The 18,630-nt window shown below is 46.6% G+C and overlaps 1 protein-coding gene across 5 annotated transcripts in view; it reads right to left on the bottom strand.

Moving 5' to 3' along the window:
* Positions 1-53: 53 nt before the first annotated feature.
* The window catches only part of LOC139347797 (kinesin-like protein KIF13B), a 32,810-nt gene continuing 14,233 nt past the window's right edge, over positions 54-18,630 (bottom strand). The window contains exons 13-42 of one of the 5 annotated variants that reach the window (XM_070987595.1): positions 18,254-18,466; positions 18,061-18,171; positions 17,741-17,875; positions 17,512-17,642; positions 16,677-16,763; positions 16,272-16,462; positions 14,667-14,898; positions 14,391-14,553; positions 13,499-13,645; positions 13,087-13,236; positions 12,688-12,816; positions 11,915-12,088; positions 11,604-11,761; positions 11,207-11,339; positions 10,986-11,132; positions 10,709-10,738; positions 10,481-10,580; positions 9,780-9,906; positions 9,134-9,189; positions 8,925-9,043; positions 8,609-8,785; positions 8,416-8,508; positions 7,515-7,667; positions 7,033-7,110; positions 6,601-6,654; positions 6,219-6,312; positions 5,802-5,884; positions 3,462-3,527; positions 1,261-2,635; positions 54-1,129 (exon numbers count right to left, since the gene is read on the bottom strand). In XM_070987595.1, the coding sequence (XP_070843696.1) occupies positions 873-1,129; positions 1,261-2,635; positions 3,462-3,527; positions 5,802-5,884; positions 6,219-6,312; positions 6,601-6,654; positions 7,033-7,110; positions 7,515-7,667; positions 8,416-8,508; positions 8,609-8,785; positions 8,925-9,043; positions 9,134-9,189; positions 9,780-9,906; positions 10,481-10,580; positions 10,709-10,738; positions 10,986-11,132; positions 11,207-11,339; positions 11,604-11,761; positions 11,915-12,088; positions 12,688-12,816; positions 13,087-13,236; positions 13,499-13,645; positions 14,391-14,553; positions 14,667-14,898; positions 16,272-16,462; positions 16,677-16,763; positions 17,512-17,642; positions 17,741-17,875; positions 18,061-18,171; positions 18,254-18,466 (5,163 nt within the window). In that variant the 3' untranslated portion in view covers positions 54-872. Of the gene's footprint in view, positions 1,130-1,260; positions 2,636-3,461; positions 3,528-5,801; positions 5,921-6,218; positions 6,313-6,600; positions 6,655-7,032; positions 7,111-7,514; positions 7,668-8,415; positions 8,509-8,608; positions 8,786-8,924; positions 9,044-9,133; positions 9,190-9,779; positions 9,907-10,480; positions 10,581-10,708; positions 10,739-10,985; positions 11,133-11,206; positions 11,340-11,603; positions 11,762-11,914; positions 12,089-12,687; positions 12,817-13,086; positions 13,237-13,498; positions 13,646-14,390; positions 14,554-14,666; positions 14,899-16,271; positions 16,463-16,676; positions 16,764-17,511; positions 17,643-17,740; positions 17,876-18,060; positions 18,172-18,253; positions 18,467-18,630 lie in introns of all 5 variants that reach the window. The other 4 variants (XM_070987594.1, XM_070987593.1, XM_070987596.1 and 1 more) reach the window with 4 other exon arrangements.

Here is an 18,630-nt window from a genome sequence, read left to right on the forward strand (position 1 = left end):
CACATCACATACAAATCAACACATTCCCAAACACACAGAGTAACGCAACACTTGCTCATGAAAAAAAAAAAAAAAAAAAGATTCCAAAACACATCAGCTCGCTTTAAAATGAAGCCACTTCCAAACAATCTTCACACTTGGTTACAAAGCGGATTAAAAAAATGTTGCAAAATTTCAGTAGTTTCTCAGAAAAGGAAGTGCAAGTTTTTTTTTTTCTAAAACAGTAGAAAAACATTCAGGAAGCTCCGATTGAATGGTTCTCAAAATACCAGCAGCAGTTTATCACTAAGGCACATTTGCTAGGTAGCAGTAATATTTCAAGGCACAAGAAAAAGATATCAACATCCCATCGAACATTACCAAGAGGTACGAGCAGCTTACAATACCTGGAAGTCCAAACATGCAGCTGCATAATGTATCTGAACAGTAGAAATATGAGCACATCAAGGTGTCATGTGACCAGAATGAGACATTCGATATTTAAAATGAGATCAATTAGAGACAAATGGTTGTTACTTGCATCTATATGCATAAAAACATTCACATTTTCTGATAAAACATTCAATATTTTTCTGTAGTTTTCAATTCCTAAGCACATGAGGTGTGGATACTGTCCTCTACCAGACTGATGAAGGTCTGATGGGTGACGGTTTGGTTCCCTCTCCTAACAGAAGAGCGTGCACTGACTCATCGTGTGTTGACCCAAACTTACAATAAAGGACCAGATGCAGTGAAACCTGTGGCAGATCTGCCAAAATAAAACACTATATTGTCACTCCTCCTGAAAGTTTACCCTATAATCACATCACCCAGCTGCTGCATGTGGCTGAGTGGGTGTCCAGCAATTAGTCATTTACCAGATAACGAGCCTCTCAAGTGTTCCATGACTTGCGGTTCTCTCCTCTGCTACGGCCGGCGGACGCCCCTCCACCTTCACCTTTGGCCAGAGCTGTAAGGGCTGCCAGGTTGGGGCTGGATCCAGACAGGTTGGCACTGCGGCGCTTCTGCTGCTGCTGCTGTCGACGGCGCTTAGCGCCACCCCGGCTCACTCTGTCTGGCCTTACCAGCACGCCATAACCAGGGTTACAGTGGAAGTAGTGCTTGCCACCCACTGAACCGTCATTCTTTCCTGGAGAAAGACATGGAAAGGTTTGAGATTCTGAGTGGCGATAAAACTATCTAACTATGATGTACGTGAAGAAAGCATTAAGGTCATGTGCATCAATTATATGCGTGTGGTTTGGGCCCTGTTCTTCTCACCTGCTGGTACCTCGAGTTCCACTCCCACCCAGGTGCCGTCTGCGAAGTCTGTGGGTCCAACATAACGGACGGTGCCGCTCTTATTGGTCCCCACAGTCACAAACTCCCCTTCTTTCAACCAGTCAGGAAGAACAGCAGAGGCAGCTGCATCTCCTTCCTCTGAGTCAGAGATAATTTCCAGGCTTTCCATTGGCACAGAGAGGTTGAGTCCTGCCCCCAGGCTGCTGGTCCGGCCCACCTGTGCAGGTGTATCCTCCTCCTCACCCAGAATACGCTGAAAGGACTTGAGGTCTGAAGACCTCACTTTCTGGATCTTGAAGGGATTTGCGACCATGGCATCAGGTTTGGAAGGCTGGACACTGGACAGAGGGGGATCTGGAGTGGAGGAGGCTTTCTTAGAAGAACTATCAGGTGCTTCCTGTTGGACTTCATCTGTGGTGGAGGAGGAAGTCGGGAGGGAGGTGCCATTTGGGTTTGGGACCTCAGAAGTGGCCTGTTCCTCAGATGAAGCCTGAAGAACCAGATCTCCAGATGGAGCAGGAGCTGGAACCGAGACTATGGACACAACTGGGATGAGGTCTGGATCTGGATCTTGACCACCGTCACCGGTTGTTTGTTCTTGTTTGGGCTGCTGTGGCTGAGGGACGACAGAATCAGGCTGATCTTCTGTGGACGGTTGTGTTTCGTAGTGAATTGGCAGTTTGGGTTCTGTCTTGTCCGTGGCAGCGAGTTCTTCCGTCAGCGGGGTTTCTGGTTTCGAGTGTTCTGTTTGTGAAACTTCTGTCTGTTTGGTTTCGTTCTCTCGTGCTAACAATGAATCTTCAAGTGGCTCCAAATTGTCCAATGGTTCTGATCCAACAGGGTCAGCTGTTGAGTCCTGTTTGGTCTGGAATTGTAAGTCTGCTTCTGCTACTGAATCAGGTTCTGCTTGTTCCTCCACCTGGACTGATGGAGACGGGTTTGGTTCTTGCTGACTCAGGTTTGGTTCTGATGGGGCGTTGTCTGGTTTGGATGGCCGTGGATCAGTCCTCTCCTCAGCTGCCTTGTTGTCCAAAACCAGCGATGATGCCTGAGGCTCTGATTGGTCCACAAGGAAAGATTCAGGATAAGTCACTTTAGAGTCCTCCTCCTCTTCATCTGGCACCGCCTCAAAGCCGTCGGCTCTGCTGCCGGACGACGGAGGCAGGTCCCAGCTCAGTGTGTAGACCTCTGATAGCGTTGCTGTGGATATGCTAGTCGAGATGTATCCGCTTGATGATTCACTCCCTGGGCTGGGGGTGGAGTCTTCTGTTTCTGGGATGATTGGCGGTGGGAGGGGCATGGATCTGGGGCCTTCTGTTTGGAGGTCGGGAGGCAGGATTTCTTCAAACGGAACCTAAGAGGGAAACCGTGGCAACAAAGGTGTTCATGTTTCCAAAGTAAAATCTTAATTCTAACTTAACAACTTTTATTGTTTACTGTTCTCTTCGAGACCAAAACACTGATAAAACTAAGTTCAGTACACTAACTCATAGAACTAGTTTTTGGTACTATGAGTTTGAATTCCTGATTAGAATCGACCTTCAACCTGCACCTCAGTTTTTGGCCACATGGGGGCGGCAAAAACAAGCTGTACAGACAATATCGACACCACCCTATGACACTGACAGGAGGACTGTGTCTGTCCACCAGGCAAGTATTCTGGTCTCAACCAAGTGCTGAGGGACTGATCTGACTCTTTAGCTGCTAAACGCTATGTCCACAAGCTAGGTGCTAACTTGAGCTGTCTGCTGAACAACGCTGATGAGAGTTAATCAGAGCAGTGAGAGTGTACCAAAACAATGTGCTGAAAGATGCTAAAAACCTCAGAAGAGCTGAGAGTTTGCTGATCATTCCTTGAGGGATCATCACACGTGGCCTCTTTCACATCTCTGGATCCATTGGTGATACAAAAATATTGACTGGAGCAGCTTTAAAGAGATCTATAGAAACCTGTAAAGAAAACATATTGCTATGCTGCAAGCAATACCAACTGTGCCTCCCCAGTCGTTACATAACAGGAAAGAAAAAAGAAGATGGGGGGAGAGTCACATACACAAACATAAAAGTACAAAAATACCTGTCTCAGTGGCGACTGCCCCTCCCATAAATCAAAAACCCATCTAGACGTAATAAATAAGATTACAATAAAATAATAATAAAAGCAGTGTTGGAGAACTTACTGGCTGCTGCTGTTTGCTCAAGCCCTCTACGACACTGGCTGACTGCACCATGATGCGAGGCAAACCCTGCGACAGGAAGGCAATTTAAAAGATGTTGAGTTCACGACACTTCAAATCAAACGGAAAATCTGGAAATGAGTTCCGAACAAGAAGATTTCAAGATGCAATCAAGAGCAAGTCTGTATCATTTCAGTCCGGTTCAACCTGGAGATGAGATATCACTATAAGCCTGTCGATTTCTAAACATGTTCATTATAACGTGCGCGTGAAGGGGTGATTAGCTGCTGCAAGGGAATTAAAAAGCTCAGGCTTCAGAGTGACAGAGCAGAGCCTGTGGGGAAAAAGTGAATCTACGATTGGAAAAAGACGACAGATACTGTGGGCTGAGCATCACGCTGTACCGCTTTGTCTGGCGGCCTCGCAGAATACTAAACTAGGATAACTAACTAGGCCAGATGGCCAGATCTGTTACAATATATTAGGACTGCACAGACGTCTCATTATTGCATATAATCAGCTTAGATGATCAACGCGTCTATCAGAGGGGAGCAAACTATTGAATCTAATGCAGTGATCAGCAGTCAAGATGTTGACATGAGATGTAGAAAGTGCAATAAAAATATTTGTTCATCAGATCACTCAGACAGATAATCACGATCAACTGGTAAAACAATCAGGGTAATTGCACCATAATTATAACTGCACCCACAATCATTTATCCCTATTCAGTATTCCAGTTCCATCTTTAACATTGGATGTGATGTGTCAGCTGATTAAACATTGTGTGTGATTTGCTTCTTCACATTTTTTTAATTTTTGAAGAGAGTAATAAAAAAAAAAAAAAAAAACACCCACCATCTTCTTATAACTTGAGATATTTTAAGATGTTTAATAAATCAGGACAATTGTTCGACTGCGTGCTTACCAGACAGTCACAGGATATTAATCAGGGCCGATTGTTTGACTCTCATGCGCCCACATTCTGAGGGAATCAGCGCCTCATTCTTCAAACTCTGCTGCTGATCGAAAGGAAGCCGTTTGATTCGGCTCGCTTTGCACTTTTGCCCTGAGCGGAACGGCAACCTACGCGTACCACGTGTCTGCCGTGAGGGAGCAGGTCAAACACATCTATCCTGTCCCTCTGTGGCTCGAGACAGCGAACCTGCAAGTCAACACAAGTCAGCTGCACAAGAATGTCTTCTGTGATGATTTTAAAGTGGGCAGACAGTTTCATGAAAGCCGGCCGCTGTGCTGCACCGTCCTGTTATCCAGCCAGGTGTTACAAATGAGATCAGGGCTACACTCACTCATTCGTCCAATTTACATCAACAGGCTGCTGATATTTGCAACACTCCAGGCTTTTGTGTTTGACCTTTGCGAACATCTGCGGCAGGCAGGGCCGAGTGAAGCACTAATTGGGGCGATGGCCTCAAACAATGCGCCGGCGAGGCCCGACAGGTTTCCATTCCAAGCGAACGCCGCGGCACATGATTCCCCTGATTAGCCTCCCTCTGCAGCTCAAGGTGCTAATCAGTCAAATCAGGTGCTGTAGTGTTTGGCTGCAAAGAGAAGCTGCAGACTCCCGGGTCTCCACCGCACATGATTGGAGATCAACGGACGAGGAGGTGGTGAGCGAGCGGGGGCGCCGCCTCGGTGAGACGACGCTCACCTGCTCCTAATTAACCCTCCTCTACACACAGTGTGCTCCTGTCTCAGTAGGGGCTGTTTGTGGCATCTCAGACATTATACAGCACGTCAATCACGACTGTGCGTGCTGATAGTTCTCAACCCGGATACTCAAGTCACCACGAGGGCGCTCTGGCGTTTCAGCCCTGCACTTCTCTAAAGCTGGGCGATGCCAGAGAAATCAACATCCTGATTTTTAGTCCCGAACAAGTGATTTCAAAGTCATTTTTCACACAGCACAAAACACTACACTCATGCATGATGAAGGCAGGGTAAAGTAAAATGTTTGGTGAATACAGAAGGCGTGGTTGAAAGGAGTTCTGCCTCAACACCTCAAAACTTGATGAGCTGCTTTTTTCTTTCTTTCATTCCCCCGTTTGCGATGAAGTTTATCACCTCTGTTTCTGCAAACTTCTGAAAAATCAGTCATCTCGGGCACTGAGGCATTCACACACTTTATTTATCATTTGTGTTTCTATCTACATAAGCTCTGTTTCCATGGCAACCAGAGAAAAAGGACTAGCTGCTGATGAGTAGAGGGGGATATTTAGATTCAGGCTGCGCTGATGCATAGAAACTTTAAATCCCTGATAAGACAGCGAGCAGAATACAAGCTTGAATCCAGAGCGCTGTGAGCTGACTGAGTGAGTGTACCTGCTGATGGACAGCTGTCTGGTCTCGACTATCTTCCTTCCCACCAGGAAGCAGTGACTTCAGCAGCTTGGGTACGGCCTTCACTGAGGGGAGATAAGACGCAGCAAAGCCTGAATGCACTGACAGGGAGACGGCGAGAAGAAGAGGAGGAGGTTGCGGGAGCACAGATGGAGAAAACACAGGCAGGAGGAAGAGAGGAAATAGGAAAGGATTATGTTTTGAGGTGGGGGGGTGAGAAATGTGTTGGCTAACAGGAAAACAAGTGCTGAATCAAGATTCAGCGCAAATGGACGATTACACTTGTCCACCGGCGAAAGCAAAAACAAGAGCTGATGACATTAAAGGCAGGAAATGGGGAAAGATAATTCACAGGCAGAGAACGAAGCCATTAGGAGATAAAGGCGTTATCAGTCGTACCGGTCTCCGGGTTCAGGTTCTGGGATATGGAGCTGGGCAGTGTGCGTCGCGATGAAGGAGGCGCCACAGAAAGGTCCTGGTGGCTCTCCCAGCCCTGCACACACAAGAGGGAAGGACACCCAGAGGATGACACACACGCGGCTGATGAGGAATCTCAGTAATCTGCGACCTTTAGCTGCCTCTATTGGCGACCATGAAGAACTGCAGCAACACTACAGCTGTCTGGATCAACCGTTTACCCACTACCTTTTCATTTTTCACCATTTATCCACTGGCTGATTATGTCAACTGTTTATCCAATACATACATACAACTGGAGGACCAAGACATGATAAAGAAATGGACAGAAAAGAGAAGATTAGTAGACGTGAGTGTGTCTCACCTTCAGCTCATTGAGCTTATGAGCGGAGTAGAGGTCCAGACTGCTGGCTGACAGCTGGTTAAAGGGTTAGACAGTTAGAGCTGCAGCGTTAGTGACACAGCTTAACAGCAGGGAAGAAGAGACTGCATGAAGAAACACAACCTGAACCCCAGAATACAAACAAAGCAAAAATGATTCTCTATTTTGTGGTTTACAGTCGAAGAAAGGCCGCGAACACCCACCAGCAAATGCAGAGTTAAGGTCATGTGAGTGAAGCTTTGTGCCTTTGCAGATCTACGCAATGAACTATGAATGAACTAAAATGTTTTTAGTTACTCTCCAGTGTCTCTGTGTCCACAGGACTCATAGTCTGAGCTAATATTACTCTGATTAGTCCTCACCACCCAGTTAAAACCACCATGTTTGGGTCATTAAAGAGACAAACTCCCTTACCCGGTTGATGTTTGGAGAGCTCAGGCAGCGTCTGGGAGCTTTCCCTCTGACTGCCAGCTGTTCCCTCACAGCCACCTCCTACACACACACACACACACACACACGCACACGCACACACCCACACACACACGCACACACATACACATACACATACACACACACACACACACACACACACACACTCTATTTGTTTCCTTTTTTGGCTAGGTACAAAGGAAAATGTTCCAATTGGAGCTCTGAATGACATTTTCCCAAATTGCATTAAGAGCAAAGAAGACAATGAGGACTTAATGTGCTCGTGCTTGGGGTGAACATCAATCAAAGGAGCGTGATTAAATGAGAGGCCGGTCAGACATTTCGCTGTTCTGAGTGAACTAAATGATGCTGAATACCGAGTGATTTCATGTGGTCTGAAAGTCTGGAGATTCACATCAAATCTCCAAATAGGAGTCACGTGTTGTTCATGGACTGTGTTTCCTGACCTGTCTGAGTCTGTCCAGAGTGAGGATGTTCTCCACAGCCAGGACGCTGCGCAGGTATTTCTCTATGGCCGCCTCGCTGTCAGCTGATTGGTCGTCCTCGGTGCTGGCAGCTAGTCTGGCCAGCATCTCCCTGTCCTCTGGACCGTGGATGTCCTGTGGGAACAGGAAGACAGAATATAAGGGACAGACATGTGATTCACCCTGCTGAGGTTTCATGTATTTACATTATCTTGCCTATCACATGAATGCTTACCACAGCATTTAGCGTCCCTCATAGAAGGCCTCATTACAAGCCACAGCCTTTAAAAGCTTCCACTGCTGACATGAAATGACTGCAGATAGAATCTATGAGCTGCACTGTAGTGGAAATGTAATTACAACAAACAATACAGAGCAGCCCCCCCTCCCCGCCCCGACCTTCTCTGGTCAGTAATATAAAAAACAAAGACCACAGAATGCAGTCAATCGGCATGAAATATTCAGGGAAAGATAAGGCCTACATACATGAAACATGTTATTCTGGTGGAGTTTTACCACCAGCATCCATCCTATGTCATCACCTGCATGTCTTTCACATGGTAAAGCCCATGGATGCACAGAAGTACAGCCTGCTCTTGGATAAACCATTCAAAGGCCAGCTTGAATTTAGTTTGACTTTCTTTTGTTTTCTTGACCATTTACATTCACGGCTGATCCTGTTACAGATGTAACACCTTTCCAACATGTGTTTTTAACTTTAACCTGAGAGGAGGCTAATGGGAACTGTGTTCTGTAACTTTCTGACTCAGCACAGAATGGTTGCATGGGTTTCATTAATAAATCGAACAATACAGGGTTATTCGAATAGTTTAAGTCTAAAGTCTAAGTCTAAAAAAGTTCCACTCTGTGGTCTGGTACTCACCCCGGGGATGTTTGAAACGATTTCAAAGGTGACTCCGCAGCCGGGGATGGTGCTGCGCTGAGACATCCTCTTCAGCAGGCTCTGAGCAAAACCCTGCCACACAACACACAAACACATGTTCTCAAATCAGCTGATCTCTTTATTAATGGACACATGATTAGAACCAAGCCATCACACCTCAGGGGCCACCCACCTGTCTCCCAGTGACGTTGACGCAGATGCGTTTCCTGAGCACCAGCTGCATGTGTGCCGGGTGGCTCAGCTGAACCACCGCCCTGACCGTCAGGTAGACCCTCTGGTCAGGCGACGTCACGCGGCTCAGCTGGGGGCACTCGTGCACCGTGGAGTCCCAGGAAGCCTCCGCCTTCACCTGGACCGCATTAAAAACATGGGAAAATGAACGGCGAAAAGATTCATCCGCCTTGTAGGTGGTGCATTTGGGACAACAGAAAGACAAGCTGTAAGAGAGGACATCTCAAACCCGCTCTGAATATCAATCGTCACCGTACCTCTGGATCATAGTGTTTAACAATATGAAGGTCAAAGAAGTCGTCCTCCTCCTCCCCGCTGAGTAATGCATCCAGACCTCCGGCCAATGGCGCTGAAAGACTCGACTGGAAATCATCAGCTGGAGAGAAGAAAGACGAAAACAGGTTCAAATAGATATCAGCGGATTTTCTCCAATTCTGAGCACAAACGACAGTGAGGAGCAACGTACCGCTGAGATCCAGGAACAGCACAGGAATGTGTGTTTCCATTCCAGGGACGGGGACCCTTTGGAGAAACAGCACCGTGAGCACACACACTGAACACCCGCCTCATGACACAGAGGGCTGACAGCTCCCTGCACTCATCCTCACTAGTTACAAAGCAGCCGTCCTGAAGCAACACCAAGCAATTAACTCCCAACTAAGCGGATGATGAGTAGAAAATTGGAAAGTCTCAATGTGGGGAATATTTTAACCACTTTATATAATATTTGTGTTGCTTGAACGCACAACGGCGTGCCTTATCTAATACGTAATATGTCATATATTGTATATATATTACACAATATCTTAGGGAACTAGTAACTATAGCTGTCGCATAAATGTGGTGTAGTAAAAAATGTGATGGATAATGTAGCAAAAAATGTACTCCAAGCACCTCTAATCATAGAATCGTGGATAAACTGGACTTAAGTGAAATAGTACTTTCCAGCACTACTGGATTTTTAGTGTGAGGCACTGTGTTCTTAAAGCAAACCTTTCCTAGATAGAAAAAACAAACAAATAAAACTTGCTGCAGCAGTTATTTTCCTTCACACACATGCAAACACACACGCACGCACACATGCACGCACGCACGCACACACACACACACACCTCTCCACTGGTGCTCCGGGGATGCCGCTGCCGACGGACGGCACCAGCACAGCGTTGCGTTCTTCGGTGAGCGTCAGACGACACTCCAGCAGCTGGGACTCCCTCTCCACATCGTCCTCCGACTTATCTGCATGCACATACACCGGTACAGTAAAAACCTCCAAAAACAGTAATTCAAAATCATCATCCTCTGCGTGACTTTGATTTAGGATACACTACACCCAACCAGCCTCCCCTGCCCTATTCCATACTGTACATAGCATACTGTAACTACCCACTAGCTCTAACAGCTGCAGGTTCTCAGCGTATACATCAGGGGCTCAAGACTTATGATCACTGTCAGCTACGCCGTAATCAATTAGTAATAACTGCGATACTTCCCATTCATCCACACGGCTGTGCTGCTGGAAGTGCTGACAAAGAATCTATATTTGCTTCATTGTGGCTTATATTAACGGTGACTCCAGCTATACATCACTGCCACTTGGTTATGAAAAATGAATGAAGAAAAGCAGCGCTTGTCCTATAAAATTATACATTTTAAATCAACAGAATATGAGAAAGGGAGAATTAAGTCGCAATTGGTCTTTCAAAGCTGAATTACACTGAGCAGTGGGAGGAAATGACATGTTGCCATAAAAAGTGCATGTTGACAAGAAAACAGATGAGTGCGATCAGTCACGGCTGTCTGGCCACTGTACCTGGTTTGCAGACTATCTTCTGGAGCTGCTGGTCCAGATACTCCTGCCTATGAGTGAGAGTGTCCAGCCACTGCTCCCTCATCCTCTCCAGGTCTTCCTCCTTCACATACACACACACACGCACACACACACAAAGAGGCAGGCAGAGATACACAGGCTTAGTCTGTGCCATTTTCTCTCCGTTAGAAGCAAACTCTGATGCATTTTAACCATTGATCATCTACTTACTTGGTAGCTGTCCATCTCTTCATCCCCACCCTGAAATTTTAATTGAGGGAGAAACAGTTGGAGTCAAACAGGAGATAAAAACTGTGCTGTTTAAAGCCATTAAAAGAGGGGAGTCTGCGGAAAGGTGGCAGGCACACAAATCACAAATTCATCACACGCACAAAGCAGGCATGAAAAGCAAAGATGAAGGTCATTTCACTTCCAAAAAAAAAAAAAAAAAAAATCACTCATCCAACAATTTTCCTCAAATCAACAACTGATAAGATTCCCGCCTCACCCAGTGTGATTCGCTGCCTTTGGAGGGACGCGCCTGTTGGACCTTGACGTCTCCGATGGACACGGAGAGGATGGAGAGGGCGATGAGGGGCATGGTGCCTGAGTCCGGTACTGACCGCACCTCCACCTGGACTCGCCGGGACTGACCCTGGAGGTACAGGTTGACGTGAGAGGATCGTTTTGGATTTCCTTCTTCGATCTACAAACAAAGATCCACGCTACCTGTCGGAGCTGGAAGGTTCCTCCTGTGCGCACGTCTTTAGCAGGAAGAACCTCCACACCTGTGAACTCTCCGGCCTCGTTCAGCTCCATCAGCTGCACCCACAGCTCCAGCCGGCGGGTCACCTCGCTCCACCTGCAGGCAGAGCGTGGACACGCATCATGGAGAGCTCACGCTGTATTTGCTGTAGATACTGATGTTTTGTCAGACTGAGCTATTCACAAGAGCCGGTTGACAAAGCTTCATTTTCTCACTTTTCAGAACATGCAACAGCACAGAGAGCGGCCTAAAGCCTGGAGCATCTGCAGCAGGCGAATCTCAGCAGGACTTTGTGTGTCCTGTGTACTGTTCAAATCAGCTTTGATGACTGCATGCTTGTGTGTGTTTGGGTCACCGCACCTCTCTCTGAGGGATCGGGTCTTGGCTTGAATCACTCCGAGGTCCCACAGTGCCAGGTTCCTGCGATGGTTGGCCTGCTTGTGGCCGTACACTTCAATGGCCACGGCCCCCTCGGCCACAAATTCCACGAACTCCTCCGACACCACCACAGACAACTCCTGAAAAGTTAGTTTGTTTAGTTTGTTTCTCAACTAGAGACAAATTGTGAGAATGGTGAATGGGGTGAAGGCTGTGAGCTGATTTGGTGTGTGTGTGTGTGTGTGTGTGTGTGTGTGTGTGTGTGTGTGTGTGTGTGTGAGTGAGTGAGTTACCTTTGCACTGTCGAAGACCACAGTGCACTGAGGGTCTCTGGAGGTGGAGGACGAGGTGGATGGTGCCACCTCTGGAGCGATGAACACCGGCTCCTCCTGCCCCCAGAAGTGGTACTGACAGAAGACAAAGTTGGACAGGTGGCGAGGCAGACCATTGGCCTGGAGGATTTTCACCTGGCAGAGAGGAGAGGACAGATGACGCGGACCAACACTGTGACTTATCACCCTGTTTTCTGTCGGTTTGAAGTCGTGGACCAGACATTCAACCACGAGCTCTTTAGAAATGTTCTGGTCTGTTAAACTTCCTTTTAGTTTGGTTCTCTCCTAACATCAAGACATTATTTCTACACACAGGGAGAAAAACGCCTTAGGTCAATAAGTAAGATTTGCAAAGACCTCCTGACGCTGTTTTTATTTCATTTCATCACAAGAAAAACAGAAGCAAGAGATGACCAGGATATGAAGCCGACCCAGAGTTAATTAAACTGGTGGCATTTCACAGTACAGTGAGCTGGAGAAACTCACAACAATCCGACTGCCTGCCAGATCCATTATTAATCTGGAGCTGTTTTCCCGCCGGCAATACTCGAGTTCCACTCACTTATACAGGACAGATACTGCACAGAGGATCCTGACTTACATGTCAGTAACAGTAGGTGCATGATTCAGATCATCAGGAGGGGTTTTCTTAAACATCTTCCTGGAATTTGGATCATTTAGAACTAAAAACACATGATGAAGAGATGAATGATGCAACAACTGCAGGTTCTCACCACACAGTGCAGCTTGCGCTCCTGTGGTTCTCCGTCTGTGGTGTTCTGCTGAGCGTCGGATTGTCCTGGACCATCCTCCTCAGAGCCCTCTGTACCCCTCCACACCTCCACATGCAGCCGCCCTGCCACCTGACACACATGCATGCACGCACACATGCACACTAATCAGTGCAGATAACCCCTTTCACATAGCAAGTAGGCATGTTTCCATTGTTAATTATATAAATATTGCATAGCTTTAAATTAATTACTTTATCATCAAACCAACTACTAAAAGGAACAAAAGAAGAGGTGAACACGGCAGGTTAAGAATTGTACTACAAATGACATTTTCTGTCCATGTGTGCATCGTCCAAGCTAAAGAGCGAACTCATCCTCACACCCAGCGGGCTGTCCTACCTCTCCCTTCTGGTTGATGATGGGCACCGCATACTGCAGCTTGACGTCATAGAACAGACAGGCCAGGAAAACATTGGCCACGCCGATCAGACTGTGGTTCTCCTGTTCATCAAAGAACGGGTCGGCCCGTTTGAAGTAGGACCGCATCACCTGGAGGACAGAAGGAATAAGAGCAGTGTGAGACCCATGAACGAATCACCTGTTTGACTTCAGGCTCGTCCTGAACTCTCTTATTATGTTTCCACTCTGTCTTTTCCTTTTGGAGCATTTAATCAATCAGGGATGCAAAACGGCAGAAACGAAAGCAAGCAGACACATTCTGACAGATAAACAGACACATCTCCACATACTGAAACTGAATAAAACAGCTCATGTTCTACAGATTAGAATGTGCTTCATTCATCTGACTCACAGGATTGTCTTCATCAAAGTCCTTCCACTCCTGGTAGAGCTCCCTCATGTCCACCAGCCTGTTCTCCATCTTCTCCAGAGCCCAGATCTGCTTCCCTTTACCTTTACGACGAACCTGTATGGCTGGCTCACTCAGCACTACATCACGCTATGAAGAGAGGGAGAGAGAAAACTGCTTTTATCCATGTTGGCTTGAAAACCCAAACAGAACACGAACAGTACACTGTGTAGATTATTTCACTTATATTACTGCCATCCTTTTTCCTAACCATTCTCTGGGACCATACCATTTTTTTCCATAACGAAGGTTATTTTCCTTCCTTCTGCAGAAACTGCTTTACATCAATTTGTGCAGCAGGTGCAGCAGTGGCTGTGAGAAGGCAATTAAGGTACTTCAAAGCCCTCAGCGCCTGATTGCACCAATTTTCATCAAAATTCATACCTTGTCTCTGAGTCAAAACTCAGTCCAATCTGAAAATACAGACACGATGCATATATTTTATATATGTATCATGTCCTCACTTCCAGAGAGCTGCATTATCTCCAGTGTCCATCGCAAAAAAACATCAACAAATCCACTTAAGGATCCTAAAAGAAATGCGTGCATTGCAGACAGGAACTGCTAATAGCTCATTTACCAAAATTGTGGGCAGTCATCACTATTCTGTCTGGGGGGGGGGGGGGGGGGGGGCACAGTGTCAGACTTTTAACACTCCTGTGCTACACTATAAAAATCAGATTACAGAGATTTAAATTCTAATCTTAAACTTAAACCTGAGCTTGCGAGTACAACCTGTCAATCAAACACAGTGTCTGCTGCTCTGACGTCTTGTTCCTTGGCTGTTTTGAAGATGAAGTTTTTCATGTGTTTCTCAATGAGTTCTTCATCATACCTTCCTGTTGGCATCCAGGTTGGCAGCAGGTATCTGCAGAGTGACCAAGTACTCTGTCCTCTTGTTAAGCTCCTCTGCTACGAAGCCGGCCTCCTGTGCCAGCAGGTTGGCACGAACAATCTGCTCCTTCAGACGCCGCAGGCTGCGAGTCATCATGGCCTCTCTGAACACACACATGCAAGTTTTACGAAGCATCTATGAAATCTTTTTCTCCTTGACAGACTTGAGGGCCAGCAGGGATCAGTAAAAGTTTCCCATCATCCAGCTGGATCTCACCTGTCCTCGCTCCAGCGCCGCATGCGTTTTTGGGAGCTGGGTGACGTTACAGCAGCTGCAGCACTGGGCAGCAGGCCCGCCGGGTCCAGGAGGTGGGAGGGTTTCTCAGGAGTCAGCCGGCGGCGGAGCTGCTGCAGCTCCTGTTCGTACATCTGCCTCTGCCGCTCCAGGGCGCAGCGCTTCTCCTCCTCGTGCTGCCTCTCCAGGGTCTGTAATACTGACTGCAAGGGGTCTGAGGTGGAGGAGGAGCCGCCAGATGATGGATGGATGGTGGAGGGAAGAGGAGGAAACAGAGGAGGCTTCTATGTCATTATTCTTTCCTCTAAAATGAAGATTAGCATGTCTATGAACTGTTCACACTAAAATGAAAATCCTGTTATTGTTTGTCATCCCCAAAAAAGCTGGAACTGCTTCACAGCACTGCGCTCACTGCGGGTCGAGAAGTCCAATATTTACCTCATTATCTCTGTTCTGGCAAGCAGAGTCTTCACAGGCTTCACACAAGCAGAACATTGTGGAAAATATAGAAGATTATGGGGTAAATATTGAACTCGTGGGCCCACATTGAAATCATGTGGGGTCTAAATATTTGGATTATCCTGCACAAGCTGTTTGGAGTAACTTGATGGACATCCTGTGAACTACTGCTGTGTATCCAACTGCTGATGTAACTGATCCCTCTGTGCCACAGAACACCATTGTTGTCATTGTTGCACATTTTCCTTCACTATAATGACACACTGTCATTTACTGTGAGTCATTCTAACATATACTCTGCATCATCAAGTCAAGATGTTAATTTGTCCAGTGCTTGACAACCTGCAACATGAATGACAACCCCTGCACTGTAGCTTTGACTGTGATGTTAACATGCTAAGATTGTGAATTACATCTGCTAAACATCATAATGTTAGCTAAGTGTCTAAGAACAGGCTCACAGGGCTGCTAGCATGGCTCTAGACTCTTAAAAAAGTTTTTCTGTGAGCCATTTTTAAAGATTTGCATCTTTGGGGAAAGAAAGGGCTTGGGGTGAGTGAGTGCCAGAGACAAGGAGGGGAACACGCTGTTAGTCTTTTCCTGGAACCATTTGAGTTCTTTTGCTGTCCAGGACCATTTTCAATGACATGTCCCACAGAGAGATGTGATGCAGAGGGCCGAGGAAGTCAGAAAACACAGGTTTACAGACTTCCACTCGCGTGTCAAGTATTTTTAGGTCATGCAAACATCTAAACATTTACAATATTTAGCATGCATCCTATTTGGCAGCCTGGACTATAAACAGAGTTTAAAATGTTTACAGGTGCATGGATGGAGAGTCCAGCCAACACAGATTTAAACTGTAATCTGAAGTCCAAAGCAATAGAAAATGTCTCTATATGTACAATTGTCAGCTTTTAAGATCCCCTTTTTTTAGATTTTACACAGTTAACTGTGTAAAAATGCTGAATAATGCTCTGTCACTTTATTTACCACAACTGCTAACCTAAAAACAAGCTCCTCAGCTAAAACATGTATTTTACTGTACTCTATTAAGCAAACATGTGATCATCTTGTTTCTCGGCTGCTGGCACCTTCATGATTGTTTGACACTTCAGTCCGACTCACCGTTGTTGCCCATGCCTTTCATCATGACTTCGGCCTGGGCAAACTCATAGCCGAAGCTCAGCTCACTCGACACGTCGCTGGACGCATCCACGTCCACCTCCAGCTGGTCTGTGCTCAAACACGTCTTCATCGCGGCGCCGCCCTCCTCGTCCTCACCTCCCGCGTGCACCATATGCCTCGGCAGGCTGATCCTGCGTGTGTGCATGAGTAGGTGGCGGTTGCGTGTGGATGTATGTGAGAAAGTGAGTGAAAGAAAGAGGAAGTGCGATGTAGTGAAAATAGGAAGAGACACAGTGAAGAGTTTGTCATCACATGTAAATAAAGGCTGTCGGAATATGTTTGTGTTAGGAATCAAACACCAGGCGGGTGCAGATTCCAATCCAACACTCTGTGACTGAAACAGACCTGAAGAAGTGGTTGTTTCCCCACAGGATTCGGTCGCCATGATGAATCTGGACTGGACTGGTCACTGCAGCACCGTTCACACACGTTCTACAGGTAAAAAAAACATTACAGAACATCTGAGACAAAAATGATGATACTTTACGCAATGCTATTTTTTACTTCCTATTAGCTGCTCCCTGATTTGGCCTATTTTTAAGCCAAGTCTTATTTTCCTTAATAAAGGTTAAAAAAAACACTATTATATTTAGGTACTGGTACAGAAACTGAAGATGTCATCATCACTGAGCTGTTTGATTTACTAAAGCAGCACTTTTGGCCAATTGGGAGCAGCTATAAACACTGACATGTACTGTATTTACCATATAAACCATTAAGGCATATGGCACACAGTTGCCTTCTGATACATCCAGCAGACACAGAGCAACAAAATAAATACATTTAGTGGGTATAAAACCAAAATAACGAGCTAAAATGTTCTGCAGAGCTAAGGGGAAGTGTACAGTCTGGTGCTAATACTCTGTGGGTTAGTCCATGCAGGTGACTACTTTCACACAGTATCTCACCTGATCCATTTTTAATATACAGCATCCATTTGCAGCTATAAATTTAAACCCCTCAAACACTCCGAGCTTTTAAGATTAAGCAGTGCTGTCATTTCAGAGCCTTTCTGTGTTAGGTGTATTTAGCAGAGTGCTGACGGAACATGCAACAGTGCAGAATATGTTAAGAAATATAAGAAAGCAAAATCACGGTGCGCTGAGAGGTGCAACACGTGAAGTTAGAGCAAGCAGTCAAACAAGGCTTGCAGTATTGTTTGTTCAGGTTGAGTACACACCGGGCATTACGGTGAGGACTGAGCACCACGCCGTTGCTCTCTGTGATGTCGATGACGCAGTGCTCGGCTTGGATGGCCATCCCGCACAGCTGGATGTCCTGCGAGTTGGCCGAGCCCACACGTGTGTGCTCCTGGACACAGAGGAGAGGCGGTCACAAACTGCACTGCTGCTGAACATGTGTGCATAGTCCACTAAACAGCGCTGGACTGTGTGGGTGTGTGTCTGTACCTTCAGGTAGTAGACCAGCAGCTCGTTGAGGGCGGGGTCGGCATTAAGGTTTACCAGGAAGCACTTGTCATCCACCACTCGTATTCCAGAAGACTGCAGGGAAATGCCCAGACTCTCCAGCTGCCTCTGACGCTCCTACAGGAAACATACTGCATATTCAACACTTGCACTGATTCATGGGTTATTCTTTTAGCTGCCAGATGAAAGAAATGTAAAGGTAAAAAGAGAAGGAGCTGAACTGAGAATACTGTGAAAATAACATCCAAACTGAGTAAAACTCACACTGAATGGACAGATTTGTGTGTCTGTGTGTGTGTTACCTGTGCAATAGCCTCAGTCTTCCTGAGCTTCTCCTCCCAGGTGACTGTCATTTCTTGGATCAGCTTCTCAGACTCCTCCAGTCGCTCCTTCAGCTCAGGGGCCTTCATAGACTGAGAGTGACAGAAGCTGCATTACACTCTACGCACACTACTGGGTTACCAACAACACTTGCACAGGCCAAACCATCCAAACCTCAGCCTCGGTGAGCTGCTCCCTCAGCTTCTCCACTTCCTCTCGGAGCTCTCGGATGATCCTGGCGTTGGGGTCTTCATTGACAACGGCGTGGTTGACGATGCTCTTGGCCCTGTCGGCGTAACGCAGAGTGGACAGCGTCTCGTCATAGTTGTCAGCAGAGGGGCTGACGGTGGCCACCATGGCTGTGCGGCTGTTCCCTCCGAGGCTATCCTGCAGGTGGAAAGACGGCTTTTACCTCAGTGACAACCAGAAAGCTGTCAGTGAAAAATACACTATTTCGGTTGATTAAGAATGACTAAATGTGTGAAGAGCGGATGATTTCTGAGCGTGCTGTGTTTGAGGGGGATCAGGGATTCAGCAAAGCTACATTTAAC

This window comes from Chaetodon trifascialis, chromosome 19 (assembly GCF_039877785.1).
Source record: "Chaetodon trifascialis isolate fChaTrf1 chromosome 19, fChaTrf1.hap1, whole genome shotgun sequence".
NCBI classification, from domain to species: Eukaryota; Metazoa; Chordata; class Actinopteri; order Chaetodontiformes; family Chaetodontidae; genus Chaetodon; species Chaetodon trifascialis.